General features: G+C 36.6%; 2 protein-coding genes across 3 annotated transcripts; one reads left to right on the top strand and one right to left on the bottom strand.

Moving 5' to 3' along the window:
• Positions 1-108: 108 nt before the first annotated feature.
• Positions 109-11,325, top strand: clu (clustered mitochondria protein homolog). Its single transcript, XM_018025125.2, has 15 exons — positions 109-333; positions 4,265-4,551; positions 4,643-5,065; positions 5,135-5,501; positions 5,631-5,767; positions 5,840-6,120; positions 6,293-6,419; positions 6,507-6,681; positions 6,752-6,954; positions 7,032-7,173; positions 7,237-7,442; positions 7,519-7,725; positions 7,795-7,893; positions 8,026-8,370; positions 8,429-11,325. Exons 1-15 carry the CDS (start codon positions 243-245, stop codon positions 9,536-9,538), a joined length of 4,200 nt encoding a protein of 1,399 aa, XP_017880614.1. The 5' UTR covers positions 109-242; the 3' UTR covers positions 9,539-11,325.
• Positions 10,300-13,806, bottom strand: LOC108625270 (U6 small nuclear RNA (adenine-(43)-N(6))-methyltransferase). Of its 2 annotated transcripts, XM_018025129.2 has the most exons (8): positions 13,401-13,806; positions 13,187-13,324; positions 12,888-13,107; positions 12,675-12,815; positions 12,249-12,606; positions 11,980-12,178; positions 11,332-11,909; positions 10,300-10,680 (listed from the first exon to the last, which is right to left on the bottom strand). In XM_018025129.2, exons 2-7 carry the CDS (start codon positions 13,289-13,291, stop codon positions 11,400-11,402), a joined length of 1,533 nt encoding a protein of 510 aa, XP_017880618.1. In that variant the 5' UTR covers positions 13,292-13,324; positions 13,401-13,806; the 3' UTR covers positions 10,300-10,680; positions 11,332-11,399. The 2 variants fall into 2 exon arrangements, with proteins under 2 accessions (XP_017880618.1, XP_026669613.1); XM_026813812.1 differs by having other exon boundaries at positions 13,187-13,806.
• Between the last annotated feature and the right edge of the window lie 86 nt (positions 13,807-13,892).

Here is a 13,892-nt window from a genome sequence, read left to right as displayed (position 1 = left end):
CGTCTGGCTAGACCCAAAGACCAATCGCGCACATTAGACTTTGTACTTCGTTCGAAACGCACGTGCGGTAGAGAAAAGCGGCTCGGAGTGTTTCAGAGTTGGTGTGCTGCCTCGTGAAAAGAGACGGGACGTCGTTTTTGGGGTATAACTTCTACGGGGTGTGCGCGCGTGTCACCGTGAACAGCAAGAACGTACCGGCTTCGAAGATCGTGTTAAATCTTAAAAGGGGTTGTTAAAGAAAGATGACATTGGACGCACAGATCGAGGCCTCCATGGAAAATGGGAGTACGAAAATCCCTTTGCTGAACGGGAATGAGGAACCATCAAGTATTGGTTAGTAAATGGTGATTTTCTAATCGGTGGCTAAGGATTTTTCCGTCTTCCGTCGCTCAACGACACCGCCGATCACGTTATGTAATGATTCGATCAGGTTACCTTGTTCCGTTCGTTCTAATGTATGCCTTTAACGATGCCGCCTCAGCCAAAAGCCGGGCCCTTGGTGTTATGTAACGCGCGAATTGCGCGAATGTATGTACCGTGGGGTCATATAAGCCACGAGTTTTATCAAAGGAGAAACTAGCAGAAGACACCGTTTCCGCTAGCAGACGAATTTTCAGCAGTTCGTCGTATCCGGTTATCACAGTCGATCGCGGCTCAGGATATTCTTGTTACCCATTTTGCAAGTAGTTGCACAAGAATGCATGTACATATCGTTTGACATGCTTCTTTCTTCGAAGACGAACCTTCGACTCGATGCATTCTGGCATTATCTCTTCGTTTACTGTTATTTCCCGTATTTTCGCAACATCAACAATTTACACGAATTTTCTTCATACTCCGAAGGTAATTAATCTCTCGGAAGCACGTGATTAGTTTCTCCTTGGATGATGAAACCATGTTACCTGTCCTGTTTAACTATTCAGTTCGATACATCTCATTTTAACGTTTGAAAATTTCCACTGGTGGCGGAATGTGGTAGCCAGCTTTTTATTATTCAGTTAGTTTGTACCCTATATTTGTAAATATTGACTGAAAAATGTTATTCAGATTATTGATTACTGATTATTGAGCCCAGATAATACTGTAGATCGTTTACGTATGGACAATTTCATTTGACAATAATTATACTTTCGTTACAAGCGATTACATGATATCCAAGTCCATTTGAAATTGTTACACACATGCTCCTAGCGTCTGCCAACAATGAGAATTATGTAAAGTATATTGCACAATTGTACTGCGTTTTCTTTCGCTTTTAAGACGCTTTTTGCCTCCTTCGGTAGTAACGCGTTTTAAACATTTACAAAGTCCAACAGGCGATGGGAAACGAGTGCGTATAATTTAAAACAGATTTTTAAAGCAGATCACTTTCCGCTGCCAAGGGACACTGGACCTATTTCATTAGTTTGCTCCTTTTTCGAAAGCTAATCTTCTCGTGAAAAAAGAACCAAAGGGAACACGTGCATGTTAATGACTCCACGCGCATAGGCGTATCAACGAGGAAATCGTTAAGAATGCATAACTAAAATATCATTGTCGAAGAAAATGGTCTATTAATTTCGTTTTTATTAAAATCATATAATTAAATAAATAGTAAACGAGATATCATTTGAAATAAAATGTTAGAACGTTTCATGAAGGGTCACGTGCTTCGAAGGAACAATGGTGAATTACAAGGAATCATTGATAACAGGGGTTATCGTTCCTTCTAACATTGTGCCGCTCCCTTACATCTTTACTTCTGATATACTAAAATTGTTGAAATATCTTGTCAAGTCACGATTTTGGAAAACAGTGGAGCTTTGTAAAAGTTCAACGGTTAAATAAATATACATATTATGATGTATTTTATACGAATTGCAGTTTTAAAACGTTTCTCAGATTTTTCTTAATATTCAACTCGATTAATGATCACTGATGAATGTAACAACTCTGTTTAACTACTCTTACATCCTGCTTGTACTCGTCACTACATTGTTGGTGTTGAATTCGATATTTGTATAGTGATCCTATTCTGCTACTTGCGTATCGTTGAGATTACGCTTCTTCATTGCGCGATCATATTTAACCTTTTAGTGCTTTTATCTTTTTACGTAACTTCAACATTAAAATATGTATAATATTTACACAATTTTTTTTGTAGAAAAAAAAAATTTTGGAGAATATTTAGTAGATCGTACATAATTAACTTATATTAATAGGTTTATCAAATGAAAGCATCGATTTAATTCCAGCGTTTCCTGAACTAATTCTGTAATTTATAAGAATCATAAATCTTTGTTTTTGACAATATTATTTATTCACTTATTTTCTCGACATGTCCTTGACACAATTCGAATTGTTTTGGAGAGATAGAAGTTTAGGAAAAACTTGTAGTTGAGATATGAAACACGAAATCGTTTTGGAAAATACTATTTTTTGATACATCTTTATCTTTCTACTTATCTTCTTGAGAACAGTTTCAAGATGAAGTAGTACAACGTAAGATAAGGCAGCGATAAAGCAATTGACTTGAAAGATAAACAGCACGGTTTCTGTTGGAGATACTAGAGTACATTTATGTATGTACATAACTACTCGAATATCAAGTTTCCATGATAAAATTGCACTTTATTAACATAAAACAAGATTAATTAAAGATATACATTCACGAATGTCAAGATAATTTAAATAGTTTTACGGTTTAGTATAATGTAAAATACTAGTTGTGTAATTTTTTATCTTTCACTAATTTCGTATTAACGTTACTATACAAAAGAAATGTTATCAGATCATTTAATTTAATTTATGCTATCAGTAATTTTCATAAAGTACCACGACTTTTATCACTAGAAAATTGTTAAATATTTAAGAGGCATATTAATATTTACACAAATGTAATAGCTTACGCTTTCGATCTTTATCTTTCGGGACAAATTTGCATTTTGTATGAGCAATCAGATTTGGATGGTAGATTCAATGATTTAGCAGATGAATGATCGATAATCGCATTGTACGTAAATATTTACATTATTTTAAATCTTAACGAAAAGAGAAACCTCTGATTAATTTGACTAACGATAATTCGAAAAATGATGATGAACATAGAAAATAGAATATATCACATGTACAGAAGTACTTCAACTATCGTTCATTACTAAAACTGTCTTTGTTATCTTTAGTTAAAAATTCAGTCATACGGTTATAATCGTATTTTAATGTTATACCTCGTTATAATTAGTCTGCTTTTGAATACGTGCATATCCGTTCACTATTTTTAATTTATCATTGCACATTCGTATGCAATTATTACCGAGCTGTTATACATAGACGTACGCGGATTCTTGAAAAGCGAATACCACTATTAAGTTCAAGGTTTGGCAATTTCTAACGCGTTTAAGCATTCGGGTCACATACCTATACGACTTGGAATCGCGGTGGCAACTGATAAGCGGACCACCTAGTTGTCAATCTTAATTAGTATTACAGACTACCTCGTTAAGATCGACGTATGCCAGAAATGGATGTATATTGCAAACATGGTATAGATAAAAATAGTACGGCATTTGAGTACGGACTATTTACATTGCCGTTTATTTATAAATGCGTTGGTGAATGCAAGTGGCAGCCCCACGGATGTCCACCATCGTATCTAGTCGAAAATGTACCCTGTTTCCATGGAAATGGTGCGCGCAATTATTCGTTTATTCTTGTCAAGGGTAAATACGCATGGAGCGGGCATTTAGCGGTATTTCAATCGAAAGAAGTATCGAGCATTGTGCAACACTTATTTACCACATTTGCTGAAATTAAACTTGCTTATACATATGTAACGTCAATTAATCTTTGTCTTTCATGTAAAAATCGTCAAAAGGAATAATTTCCAATATAATTCTCGCGCATTTGAACATTTTCCCACCTGCTGTTAAGCACTTGTAGTACATATTGTACAGTTATGTCTAAATAGTTCAGTTCAACTATGAATAAAAAACCGAGGCCAGTATAATTCGCGTGTTATTTGAAAGACGAAATCGTTTGCTGAACGGCTGTCAATCATTGAAATATATATGAATAGCTCTTTAGTGTTTATTATGTAAGTTAAAGACAAAAGTGTTGTCATGTTATTCGTTCCTGATATTTAGTTCATTTGTTTGAGGCATTTATCAATAATGCGATATTTTCAATTAGTAAAAATTCTTCCATTCACGCAATCGGATTAATTTGTTTTGTGATACTTCAATCTTCGTAACGAACATTTATGCACTCATTCGATCCGCGTGTTTAGATATGAAGGAATCCGCGGAGGAAACCGGAAGTTCGAGCACTGCCTCCAAAAACGTCGTCGAGAAGGGTGAAGTCGAAGCAACGAAGGAAAAAGGGAGCGAGAAGGAAAACGAAGAAGATGAAGATAACGATAAAAAGATTGAGAAATGCGAGAAAGAGGATGGTGATAAGGACGCTGGAAGCGAACAAGAAATTGTTTTTATTCAAGATATGGGATTTACCGTTAAGATCGTTAGTCCGGGTGCCGAACCCTTTGATATTCAAGTCTCCAGTATGGAATTGGTTCAGGTAACAATCCTATAAGAAATTTTCTCCTGCAATTTATTTGCGCCTGCTTATGGCGTGATAGTTATAAATAAATTGTATTATTGCCATTTAGGAAATCCATCAGTTACTTATGGATCGCGAGGACACCTGCCATCGGACGTGTTTCTCCCTTCAGCTCGACGGTAACACGTTGGATAATTTTGCCGAGTTGAAGAACATTGAAGGCCTAAAAGAGGGTTCCGTGATTAAAGTCGTGGAAGAACCGTACACGATGCGAGAGGCTCGTATACACGTCCGACATGTTCGAGATTTATTGAAGTCTGTAGATCCTGCTGACGCTTATAATGGCGTCGAGTGTAGTAGTTTATCGTTCCTAAACGTGGTCACGAACGGTGACATTCTAGAGAAGAAAAAGAGCAGAGCAGATTCGGTCGATTGTACCCCACCTGACTACATTATACCAGGCTGTAAAGACAGGCCATTGCTACCTCTACAACCGCAAGCCAAAGAACAGAAATGTCCCCCTTGTTTGAAAGTAATTAAAAGACTCTGTATCATTTGGTTCAACTACATGTCGAATACTTTATTTGACTAATAACCGCAGGTATTAACAACGTCCGGATGGAATCCGCCACCCGGCCACAGGAAGCTTCACGGTGACTTATTATACTTGCATGTAGTGACGTTAGAAGACAAGCAATATTATTTGACTGCGTGCGCCAGGGGCTTCTTCGTCAATCAATCGACAAAAGAAGTATTTAATCCGAAACCGGCGACCCCAAGTCATCTATGTCATAGCTTAATTGAACTACTGAACCAACTCAGCCCGGCGTTTAAACGGGGTTTCGTCGCTATGCAGAGACGGAGAACACAGAGACACCCGTTCGAACGGGTGGCCACGCCGTATCAGCTCTATGCTTGGTGCGCGCCTCAAATTGAACACACAATCGACGCGATTCGTGCCGAAGATAGTACGTTCGATTTTATACAGAACACAATACGATCAAATTTACGAGAATCCCACGTTCCTTCGAACTAGAGAAGCGTTAATGGTGTTAATTATCAGTACTAAAGTAACTGTATATTCTTCCCATTTGTAGCTTTCTCTTCTAAATTGGGATACGAAGAGCATATCCCCGGGCAAACTCGAGATTGGAATGAGGAGTTGCAGACAACGAGAGAGCTACCTCGAAAAAACTTACCCGAAAGATTGCTTAGGGAACGTGCTATTTTTAAAGTATGCCTGTTATTTACGTAACATACGATTCTCAACGTACGACCAGATTTTATGAATGACTGAATTGCTTAGGTACACAGTGACTTCGTTGCTGCCGCCACGCGAGGTGCCGTGGCCGTGATAGACGGTAACGTGATGGCGATAAACCCAGGCGAAGAAGCGAAAATGCAAATGTTTATCTGGAATAATATTTTCTTCTCCCTTGGGTTTGACGTCAGGGATCATTACAAAGAGCTCGGTGGCGACGCAGCTGCTTTCGTTGCACCGCGGAACGATTTACAAGGCGTCCGAGTGTACGCAGCTGTTGATCTGCCCAGCCTTTACACACTTGGCACCGTTGTAATCGATTACAGGTTTGTTCTGGAATCAAATACGTGCACCCCTTTCGACACATTATTTGTACGACGTGGATATTTTGTAGCGGATCATTTGTACATACTAGTTCAATATTCTATTGCAACTTACATCCCGATCTCGAACGGATGTTAAAATATTCGTGGTAATCACTCATATTCCTCTGCATAGAGGATATCGTGTCACCGCTCAGTCGATCATCCCCGGAATCTTGGAACGAGAGCAGGAGCAATCCGTTGTTTATGGTTCTATAGATTTTGGGAAAACGGTTCTCACGCATCCAAAGTATCTCGAATTGGTCAGTGTTCAGAATAATAATATTACGTCTTATTTGTAAGAAGCATTTATGACAATCATTTTAAAACACGTGCGTGATATTTTATAGTTAAATAAGACCGGCCAACAGTTGAAAATTCTTCCTCATAAGGTTATCAATGATGCTGGCGAGGAGATCGAACTTTGCAGCAGCGTAGAATGCAAGGGCATTATCGGAAATGATTCTCGACACTACGTTTTGGATTTGTTACGAACTTTTCCTCCTGACGTCAATTTTCTCAAATGTAAATTGATACGATATTTCTGAATTCAAAATTATTATCAATTATAACATTATTATTGTGCTCTTTGCAGTGGAAGGAGTTGAGCTAACTAAAGAAGCTAGAGCTTTAGGTTTTCCAATTGAGCATAAGCACAAGCTAGCTTGCCTTCGTCAAGAATTAATCGACTCCTTCGTCGAAGCTAGATACGTGCAATTTATTAAACATGCCGCTGTTCACTTACAGCAACTTACATCTGCAAGAAGAGTGCAAAAAGAAAAGGAAACTACTGTTAACGTAAGAAATTTGTTTAAACATTCGGCGGATATCATTACGATAATATCGTTGATGTTTCATATGAAATTGATCACTAGGAAGGTAAAAAGGAAGAATCCAATGCTGTTGCAGTGGATAGTAATAAAGAAGACTCAACTCAGGCTCTTATTGAAACGGATGAAGCCAAGAAGATTGTAGAGAGCATTACCGATTCCATTACTGGTGGAGAGAAACAAGAATGTGTGTAATAAATCATTTGCGTTACTGAACGATGTATATTAAGTTCACTTATTTCATTTTCAGTGGAAGAGAGCACGAAAGAAATAGTTCGAAGAGCAGCAACAGCAGTTGGTAGTTTGCGAGAGGCTGAATTCGACGTTAGATTCAATCCGGATGTATTTTCTCCGGGTGTTAGACATCCAGATCCAAATGGTCCTGCCTTGAAGAAGCAAAAGCAGTTGGTACAAGATGCTGCCGACTTTTTACTCACCGTTCAGATTCCTACGTTTGTGAGTTTTAATAGTTCTTTAGTTCCTCTATAGGAAGTAACGTTCTAAACAGTGTACACAATTAAAATTGTTATAGATTCGAGAGTACATAGATCATACAGCTGCTGCAATGGATGGCAGTACGCTTGTAGAGGCTTTACATGGTAAAGGTATTAATGTGCGATATCTTGGAAAATTAGCAACTATGTTATCTACGATTCGAAAATTGGAATATCTCAAGTGCATCGCTGTTTCGGAACTTATTTTACGCTCAGCTAAACATATTTTTACATTTTATATGCAGGTATATTGGTAAAGAATAAAACAACTTGAATTTTATTGAACGTGAATGACTCAACCGTTTGTTTTTCAGGGTACGGAATTAATGAGTCTTTCAGCAGCAATTAGTCATTTCTTAAATTGCTTGCTCTCCTCTGCACAAATTATTCATCCACAACAAAATTTGGAAGAGGTACGATAGTAGTGTAATCGCAGGACGTAGCCGTTTTATATTCGTTGATTTTACTCGTTTATTACTATTATGAAATGTATCAATGAACGAAATAATCTTCTAGGTGAAAATTTATATAATTATCGGTTTCAGCTACAAAGTAAAACTGCCAAACGTCGTAATAAAAGGAAAGGTAGAAATAATGGTCCGCAACAGTCGGAAGTGGAATGGGCTTCCTTGACGCCTAAATCTCTTTGGCAACAGATCAAAGCCGATCTGAAAAGCTATTACGATTGGGAGACTCCGTGTCCGGAATCTCTGGACGCCACGATAGAACATTTTCATTTACAGAAAATCTCGTTACTGCGTAACTTCTGTATAAAGACTGGTATCCAAATTTTATTACGCGAATATAATTTCGAGAACAAGAACAGAGCCACGTTCTTCGAAGAAGATATACTTAATATATTCCCCGTTGTGAAGCATATCAATCCTAGAGTAAGTAAGAGAATTTTATTTCCATGTTTCTATATCTAAATGATTTCATTTTGTTTAGGCTAGCGACGCATACAATTTCTATACAACGGGGCAAAGTAAGATTCAACAGGGGTATTTGAAAGATGGTTATGAATTAATCAGCGAGGCATTGAATTTGTTGAATAACGTCTACGGCGCGATGCATCCCGAAATTGCGCAATGTCTCAGAATGCTTGCGCGATTGAATTACATAATGGGCGACCATGGGGAGGCTCTCGCTACACAACAAAAAGCGGTCCTTATGTCGGAGAGAGTAAACGGAATTGATCATCCATATACTATTACCGAATATATCCATCTAGCACTATATTCCTTCGCCAACGGCCAAGTTTCTGTTTCACTTAGGTTACTCTACAGAGCTCGTTATTTGGCTCTGTTAGTTTTTGGCGAAGATCATCCGGAAGTAGCGCTACTTGATAGCAATATTTCATTGATACTTCATGCTGTCGGTGAATACGAACTGTCGCTCCGCTTTCTGGAGCATGCTTTGGATCTTAATCGTCGTTATCACGGACCGCGGTCGTTGAAGGTCGCTGTCTCTTATCACCTCGTGGCGAGAACCCAGTCCTGTATGGGCGATTTCCGGGCAGCTTTGAATAACGAGAAAGAAACTTACTCTATCTACAAGCAACAGTTGGGAGAGGATCACGAGAAAACTAAAGAGAGCAGTGATTGTTTAAGACATCTCACGCAACAAGCTGTTGTTCTTCAGAAGAAGATGAACGAAATTTATACTGGAAAATCGGGCGTTAGCCTGCCACCGATTCAAGTTCAGCCGCCTAGCATGGGATCTGTGCTCGACATGTTGAACGTGATCAACGGCATTCTGTTCGTTCAAATCAGTCAGCAGGACATCGAAAATTTCAAAGCCGAGATAGAGAAACGGCAAAAGGAACAGACGCCTGACGGCGAAATGAAGGCGCTTCAAAATGGAAATAAGGAGACTAAGAAGGAAGAAAAAGACAATAATAAAAAGGAGGAGAAGGAAAATAAGAAGAACGAGAAAGAGAGTAAGAAAGAGGAAAAGGAGAATAAAAAGGTAGAGAAAAAGGTGGAAGCACAGAAAGTAGAATTGAAAAAGTTGGAGGAGAATAAGACAACGTTAGAACCAGTAGTCGCAGAAAGCTGAGCTCGTTTTAAATTGTTAACGATGACACTTAGTAGTTTTCTTTCCAACTCCTAGTCTTTCCCTGCCCGCGTCCGGTCTTTTTCAAGAGTAACGCGAGTACGGCATATATAATTGATTGGGAAAAAATGAAAGCAACAACGGTTTTTGCTTGATGTTGAGGATCGTTATTCGAGGTGTATTTCGTATGCACTTCATCAAGTGCTATCAAAATGGAACTTTCACAGTGCGAGGATCAAATAACAGTGTAGGTGGAAACTTCCTAATGCTCGCGATGCTCGACTACCTATAACACGCCAAGCTATAGAATTTATTTGACTGATTTACGACTGCATATATATATGAAAACTTCGAATTCTCCACTTGTGTAAATAATTCTGAACGAAAACATTGATTGCCTTGTCACAAGTATCGCCGCTCATGATTTAATTTACCAAATGATCAAACGAACAAAAATAAGAATATGGTCGAAAAATCAAGATACCAGTGATTAATTTACATTGCCTAATATCGTCGTGTTTTTTCAAAAGGCTCAATTAATTATACTTCGTAACGATACGAAAAAAGATTACGGATATTGCGAACGTTACATTGTTGTATTAATCGACGAAATAGTACACTAGTATTTCTTCCAGCGTATTGCACAAGTGTTTATCGAAACTTGAAGAACGCGCAACGTATCGACCAAATTAATGCGGTACGGAAATCGTAAAACGAATAACGGATTTTATTAACATAGAGTGTAAGTCAATTTTTTTTCTACGTTCTCGATAGGCTATTTTATTCGTAGGTACATACAATACTTGAAATCATTTTGTGCCATCAGGCAGCACTGTCACTTCCGTTCTAGTTGCCATCGATTAACTCTACGCATATTGAAGTCATACGTACGTTTTTTATTTTTTAGGTATTAGTCTTGTTGGATTCAATATAAGTGATAGATCTCTTTCTAACAAGCGATAATAAATTTCTCATAAAATTAATTAATCGAGGACGAGACCAATGCGAAATTTGTATTGCATTCAACAAGAACAATTCTTACAGCTTTACCACATAGTTTTTATACTGCATGCATCACATGAAAAACTGTCTTTCATCTTTGTATCATGTTTATTTCTATTGTCACGTCACGCGAGGATTTGAATCTGTAAACAATTTTAATTTAAATGAACATCTTTTGTTCCTAAAGGTATGTTTCGTTTAAAAAGAGAAAACAGTGGTGGCAGCAAAAGCATGGTATAATGACAGGTGCATTGTTGAATCGCATTGATAATGATTATAAAAAAAAAAAGGCTCATTAGTCACCGTATTAGGGGAGTAGCGTCAATTTCCTCATTACTACTAGAAGTACTGCAGGTAGTTATAGAGTTACAGACATTGAGAGTCATCCGTTACCAAGATGTTAATCTACTTATTTCTGTTTATGAATCATATATCTTTATCAAGTAGTATTCGTTAAAAGACGAATGCCAGGAAATGTCCTATGTTGAAATTTTATCATAATCAAGCCAGATATGTTATTAATTGATTAATTTGTTTTAAATGAGAAAAAATTATTTTGTGTTTTAAATCAATTACGTTTATAATGATAACGATAATATCATTAAATATCGATAATAACGAGAAGGTGAATAAATGAAACGTGCCGTGTAGTTTCTATTTAACGAGTTTGGAATACTTTACAACAATGAAAATATTATATTGCACTTGTTAGCCAAAATGTATGATAAATGAATGCTAGTTAATAAGGACTATTGATTATAAATAAAATTAAATACTTGATTTACATATGTTACCTGTTACGTAATTTCAAGAAGTTTGCGCGTAAAATAAATCATTTTGTACGGAATACGATCTTGGCGTCTTAAGCAGATTCCACATCATCGCTTGCAAACGATTTTTTTTCATTGTCGCTCGTCTTTAATCGTTTACGCTTCTTTTTATTCGATTTTGCTTGTCGTTTCTGAAAATGTTCTCGTACATCCAGTTTATTAATCAAATATTGACGAAACGTCTCCAACGCGTTCTTGCCACCGGTTCCTTTCTCATAAACTATAGAAATCTTTACATCGTCATCTTCAGATTCTTCGTGCTCTACCACTTCGACAAAAAAACTACATATCAACAAAGGCTGCTTCGTAACAGATTGTTCTTCCATTGATGTTTCAACTCTTTCCTCAATAGAATTATTTCGCGTGTCATCATTTTTATCGTCAGTCGTACATTCCGTCTCATTCTCTTTAGATTGATTGATTAGCCTTTGTGCTAGGCGACGTTTCCTTCGTGCGTAGGACCAGGTGTTCTCCTGCGCGATCAGTTGACACGACCAGCCGTTGAAATCGTCGATCGGCAAATTTAATTCTTTAATTTGTACCTATATTGAATTTACGTAAGATGAATCGAAATTTCGTATATAATACGTAAAATATAAAATGGAGTATTACATGTAATTCCTCCATTGTCTCTTCCAGAAACCGGACTAAATGGTCGAGGGAAGAAAATTTGTGTCGCATCGGAAATTGTATTTCTGCTGGACGCTGTTCCTTCAATAATCTCGCGATATAATCTCCACTCTTTCTAATAACGGGCGCATTTGTTAAATCGATAATATCTTTCGACAAAAACGACCAAGCTAATCCCCATCTGTTAAAAAAAGTTATATTCTCGTAAAAAAATTTAAAAACAATGATGTTCCGAGAAAAAATATGTTCACCGTTTCGTGTGACCCTGACAGAACTCTGTCCACGTTGCGTTTTCTATATTCTTTTTTTTCAATAATTTTAATAAAAATAATAAATTACTTCTTCTACCAAACATTGTGGTATAAATTTTTACTCGTTCCTTAAATTCCATACTTTCTTCAATCATCTGTGTCACGAATGCTCTTTCACCACCTTGAACTGTGAGCTCAGTTTCATTTCCAGTTGGGGCATTCCTTGGTGGTAACCGTTTTACCACTTTTTCCGACATTCCTTCTATTTCAAAGAAAGGCGGATTGCACATTGTAAAGTGATAAACTTTATCTTCTTCCAGTATGCCTTTTAAAATTGTTTCTTCATTCACTTTAAGTACTGTACTAAGAATATACAATTAGAAGCAATATAGCTAAAAAGAAGAGTATCGTATGTGATTAATCTACCTTTTATTAAATGTTGCAGATTATTATTTTCAATATTTTCGACAGCTGTCTGTATACTTGTCTCATCAACTTCTGTACCAATCATTTGATTGCCATACATTTTTGTAATTAGTAGAGGATAAATACAAATAGCTCCAGTGCCTGTGAGGAACAGAATTGTTTTATAAAACTCTCATAGAAATGTATTTCAATATATTTAAACTAACTGATTACCAATGTCTATGCCATGTACTTTTTTCATCTCATTGAAAGAAGCATGTGTCATTAAATCTTCAATCCATAAAATATAATTCAAACGTAATGGCAAAGTAGGTACTAATTTATTTGGTGGTACTTTAACATTCAAGTTAAAGTCATGTTTCAGTAATACTTCTGTGAGTACTTTCAAACTCTCTTCATTCTTAAAATCAATCTTCACTTTGCCTGCCAGATTCTAAAGTTTAAATATGGAATTTATTCATTATCATCTTTTATATACGAAATTTTAATAAGAACGAGTAATGGTTTCTTACAGTGATGGCAATTTTACGAAATTCTGGATACAGTAGAGCAAGTTCTTTAAAATCAGGCACTTTTTTGTACTTATTTCTTGGATGCATAAATTTCCTCAATGACATTTTCTAATGATACTTTAATGCGATAACAAATAACTAAAACGCAATCAACAATAAACGCATATCTTTGTTAAATCTTTATCTTAAAATGTTATGACACTTTTTTATTTACATATCAGCTGATAAGGGCTTGATATAGTCTGCTTGAACGATCCCAAAATAAGTTTCATTATTGAACCTGTTCAAACAAACAGGTATTGTCATATTGTTTTCGATATCACTCTTTTAAAACAAAAGAGAACACGTGTTCTTTTATGACGTTATACAGTTTTTATATTTTTTCAATATATTATAGGGTGTCTATTTTCTTTTCTACCTCATTTCTAACGTAACCGAGTGAAATTATCACTGCTTACATGAGTTATTTAAGCAGGGCAAACAATTCTGGTGTATATTCAGGTTAGATAAGAATATTCCTAGTGCAAAGCAAAGCTCCATTTAGAATATGAGTGTATGCAATATTTGAAGAGTTAGAATGCAGCAATTTCCACTTAGAAATCGACTTATTCGTCGGGAATATAAAATATCGCAAGAGAAACCCATAGGACCGATAGATTTAAAAAAAGGACCATTCCTCTTCGTTCTGGCAAGATTAACAGCGTGT

The sequence above is a fragment of the Ceratina calcarata genome, unplaced genomic scaffold (assembly GCF_001652005.2).
Source record: "Ceratina calcarata isolate Rehan_Ccalc_2016 unplaced genomic scaffold, ASM165200v1 scaffold350.2, whole genome shotgun sequence".
NCBI classification, from domain to species: domain Eukaryota; kingdom Metazoa; phylum Arthropoda; class Insecta; order Hymenoptera; family Apidae; genus Ceratina; species Ceratina calcarata.
The sequence above is the reverse complement of the archived record's forward strand: the minus strand, read 5'-3'. Positions and strand labels throughout refer to the sequence as shown.

Bases quoted from the DNA above. Each gene is read 5' to 3' on its own strand.
- LOC108625270 (XM_026813812.1), bottom strand. From the start codon at position 13,291: ATGTCATTGAGGAAATTTATGCATCCAAGAAATAAGTACAAAAAAGTG. The intron at 13,108-13,186 runs GTAAGAAACCAT...TTTAAACTTTAG, and splicing joins TTCGTAAAATTGCCATCACT to AATCTGGCAGGCAAAGTGAA. The intron at 11,910-11,979 runs GTAATACTCCAT...AATTCAATATAG, and splicing joins AGACAATGGAGGAATTACAT to GTACAAATTAAAGAATTAAA.
- clu (XM_018025125.2), top strand. From the start codon at position 243: ATGACATTGGACGCACAGATCGAGGCCTCCATGGAAAATGGGAGTACG. The intron at 6,121-6,292 runs GTTTGTTCTGGA...TCCTCTGCATAG, and splicing joins ACCGTTGTAATCGATTACAG to AGGATATCGTGTCACCGCTC. The intron at 7,894-8,025 runs GTACGATAGTAG...TATCGGTTTCAG, and splicing joins CACAACAAAATTTGGAAGAG to CTACAAAGTAAAACTGCCAA.